This window comes from Martes martes, assembly GCF_963455335.1.
Source record: "Martes martes genome assembly, chromosome: 10".
NCBI lineage: Eukaryota > Metazoa > Chordata > Mammalia > Carnivora > Mustelidae > Martes > Martes martes.
Window position 1 is genome coordinate 15,928,468 of NC_137898.1, and position 3,661 is coordinate 15,932,128.

Sequence of the window (3,661 nt, forward strand, 5' to 3'; positions counted from 1 at the left end):
GTTTTGAACCACACACGTTGCTGGCTATTTCACATTAGCTCATGTATTCCTCACTAAAATTCTGAATTTAGGATTGATATCTTAGTTGTGAAAGGAGAAGGAGGAGACCTAAAGAGATGAATGCATTTGCTCAAGAATCACACTGGTCAGTTGATTTGAAATGCCTCAGCGCTTCTACGTCTTTCTCTGTTGCTGCTGCTTCAACCCCTTGTTCAGTGGTTGCCTCAAGTTCTTTATTTACCAATTGTGCCTTTAGTTTTTCCATGGGAGGGGTCCTAAGTATCACTGTATTGCTTCATGAGAGTAAGTCTCCTCAACTGACTTCTCCCTCTTCCCTTTTACCTCTCCTAACAGCACTGATCATAGGGTAACTTTCCTCAGAATACAAGCTGGGGTTTTGTGCTACTGGAGGTGAAATTCCAAAGATGATCTAGAACACAAGCAGGAATCCTGATGAGGAATTTGTACTTTTGTAAAACTGAGGGCAATTTATTTCAAATGTTTTAGAATCAGCAAATCCTAGAATACATGTATTCTTTTCTGCTCAGAGAAGAACTCAAAAGAGTTTTTCCATATTGTCCTTCGTGACATCCCTCTCAGTGTTCTCCCATGAATGATAGCCCCAGACTGAGGAAGAAACAGGATTTCTGTCTTTTAACATTTATAGTGTGTTACTTTTCAGTCTTGAGAAATTACTTAAATTCTCTTGCTATGTCTCTTCTGTGTAGAATCAGAGATTTGAATTGGTCAAGTGATTTCCACATTTTTATTATTCATGGTCTACTTACATAAAAGTTACCTATAAATCAATTTGTTTTAGTAATTAAGTATACCTGAAATGCCAATGTTTCTACCTCATAAACAAAGATTACTATTCGTTGCAATAAGTAGAATATTGGTCACTGATTCTCACACCCTAAGTACTCCTTGGTTATAGTAACTGCTGAACACTCTGTGACATAATGATTTTATTCTGTTATATAAAGGAGGACAGAGATCCTTGTTAGTGACCCTGAAAGCAAAGTAGGAAAAAATTGAAAATTTGTCTATGTATGAGGTTAGAGTTTTGAATAGTAATTTAAAAGAATTGATGTCTTATGGTACCGAGTATTCTGAAAATGCCATAGCTGTCACCTATTTGCCATCTAAATCTTTTTGAGGAATATCAGTAACATAGATACTAAATCTGGGAGTCTCTACAAATGGTGGTTGCTAAATCATATTGTAACAAAAACATTTTGTATTTTAAATAGACATCTGGGGGCCCAAATATGTCTGTCACTTGAGAGTCAGACTAACATAGAAAGTAGGCTACCTTTGTAAACCCATAAGAATCAGATATTCCCACCTTAGTGGGTAATACTGCTCTTGGAAGTTGTTTCTCTTTCCCACACTCATTTTGCATTGATTAAATGATGTCTTAAGATACACATTAGGTACAAAGTTGTGAATTCCTTAATTTTTCATTTATTCCTTAGTGCGACAAATATCATTAAGTTGTAACTCATCAGAAAGAGTGTCTTCAAGTTACTTTCAGTATCATCCCTTTTTATTGGCATTTGATCTTTAGATAATATCTCAATATGAAATTTTCTAACAAAGCAATGACAAGGGCATAATTCAAAAATATATGGGCAATTTGACAATTTTATCTTTCCTTTATCAATTGCTATCACAAACATCAATGACAGCATGTGTTTTTGAAATTGTTTTTAACTCATGAAATATAAATACAGCAAATGAATAGGTTTCTTGAATATTTTTCAAAATTTCAGTCCTTAATTGATATTCTCTCTTTTGCTATATTGTTTTCTCCTGCTCTTTGCTTTTTAATGTGAGAGCAATTCCATTGGTTTAACACGACCCATTGACAGTATCTGACGCGGTAGGAAAGTATAGTATGCTCAACATGACTTATAATGCAGTAGTTCAAACAAATGTGCCTTTCTTCAGGATTCATTCCCAGAAAATTAAGGCAATTTCCTGAGATCATTTTAAAAGAAGAAAGGTGATTTTATATGTAAGTTATAAGAATTGGGAAATATGGGGGGAAAAAAAAAAACTTTCCTTGTTTTAGACTTAATAATGTAATTAGTATTTCTTTATCAAAAGTATTTATAAGAATATTAATAAATATTCATAGTATTAAAGTATTAATAGCATTAATAAAGTATTAAAAGTATTAATAGTCATACAAATTTAAAAGTAATAATAGCAATAACATGTATTTTCAAAATAGTATTTAAATATTTAAATAATTACTAAGTAATATTGATAAAAACATGTAATTATTCTCATTATTGACATAAATATTTCATGATAGATTTACAAAAGACAGCATAATTAGAATAAGCCGCTCACTTCCATAAAATTATTCTTAACACTAAATATGAAAATATACATTTTAATAAATTTTATATATAGTGTTGCTACAGTTAATATTCACCCAGAATTATCTTTTTTACTTTCAGAAATATAAGTCCTTATGGAAACATACACAAAAGCCAAATATATGAAAAACCAGAGAAACATCTCAGGATTCATACTTCTAGGGCTTTCATATGACCAGAACATAGAAATGTTTTGCTTTGTGCTCTTCTTACTCTGTTATGTTGCCCTGTTAGCAGGAAACCTTCTGATCCTTGTCTCCATTCGATGCAGTTCCCTTTTTCACCAACCCATGTACTACTTCCTCATCCACTTATCTTCTATGGACATCTGCTACACCTCTACAGTTACACCCAAGTTAATTGCTGACCTGTTAGTGGAAAGAAAAACCATCTCCTACAGTAATTGCATGTTGCAGATCTTTACCATGCACTTTTTCGGAGGCACTGAGATCTTCATTCTTACTGCCATGGCCTTTGATCGCTATGCTGCCATCTGCAAACCTCTCCACTATGTGATTATCATGAATAGGAAAAGATGCCACCTCCTAGTCTTAGCTGCTTGGGCTGGTGGGGCCATCCATGCCTTACCTCTGTTTTCTACTGCAATTGGTTTGCCCTTCTGTGGTCCTAATGAAATCGATCACTACTTCTGTGATGTTTTTCCTTTGCTAAAGGTGGCCTGTACTGATACCTACATCACTGGTGTCCTTGTGGTTGCCTTTTCAGGTATGATTTCCTTAGTAACCTTTATTGTCTTATTTGTTTCTTATGGGATAATATTGTTCACTTTAAGAAATCTCTCAGCTGAGGGAAGACGCAAAGCCCTCTCCACCTGTTGGTCTCATGTCACTGTGGTCATCTTATTTTTTGGGCCTGCAATCTTTATCTACCTTAGACCACCTACTACTTTTCCTGAGGACAAAATATTTGCTCTATTTTACACCATCATTGCTCCTATGTTCAATCCCTTAATCTATACTCTGAGAAATTCAGAGATGAAAAAAGCAGTGAAAAGAGTTTGGTGCTCATCACTGTTTTCAAAGGACTCACACTCTTAATTTGAAGAAGTTCATTGGCTAATCAACTCTGAGAAAGAGAAGAGGAAGATGTGAATGAAGAAGGCAGGGACTAGATCATGGGGATTATGGACCATCACTGTCATGAGGGGAATGAATGGATATGATAGGATAGGATTTAAATGATTTAAATGATAGGATTAAATGATTTAAATGATTTAAATGATCATTGAACAAGTACTGATGCTTGCATAC

The 3,661-nt window shown here is 34.3% G+C and overlaps 1 protein-coding gene across 1 annotated transcript; it reads left to right on the plus strand.

Moving 5' to 3' along the window:
• Positions 1-2,500: 2,500 nt before the first annotated feature.
• LOC308350743 (olfactory receptor 4P4-like) lies at positions 2,501-3,448 on the plus strand (the record flags this gene model as incomplete). The annotated part of the gene is made up of 1 exon (XM_080816248.1): positions 2,501-3,448. The coding sequence occupies exon 1, from the start codon at positions 2,513-2,515 to the stop codon at positions 3,446-3,448; it is 936 nt and encodes a 311-aa protein (XP_080672374.1). The 5' UTR covers positions 2,501-2,512.
• Between the last annotated feature and the right edge of the window lie 213 nt (positions 3,449-3,661).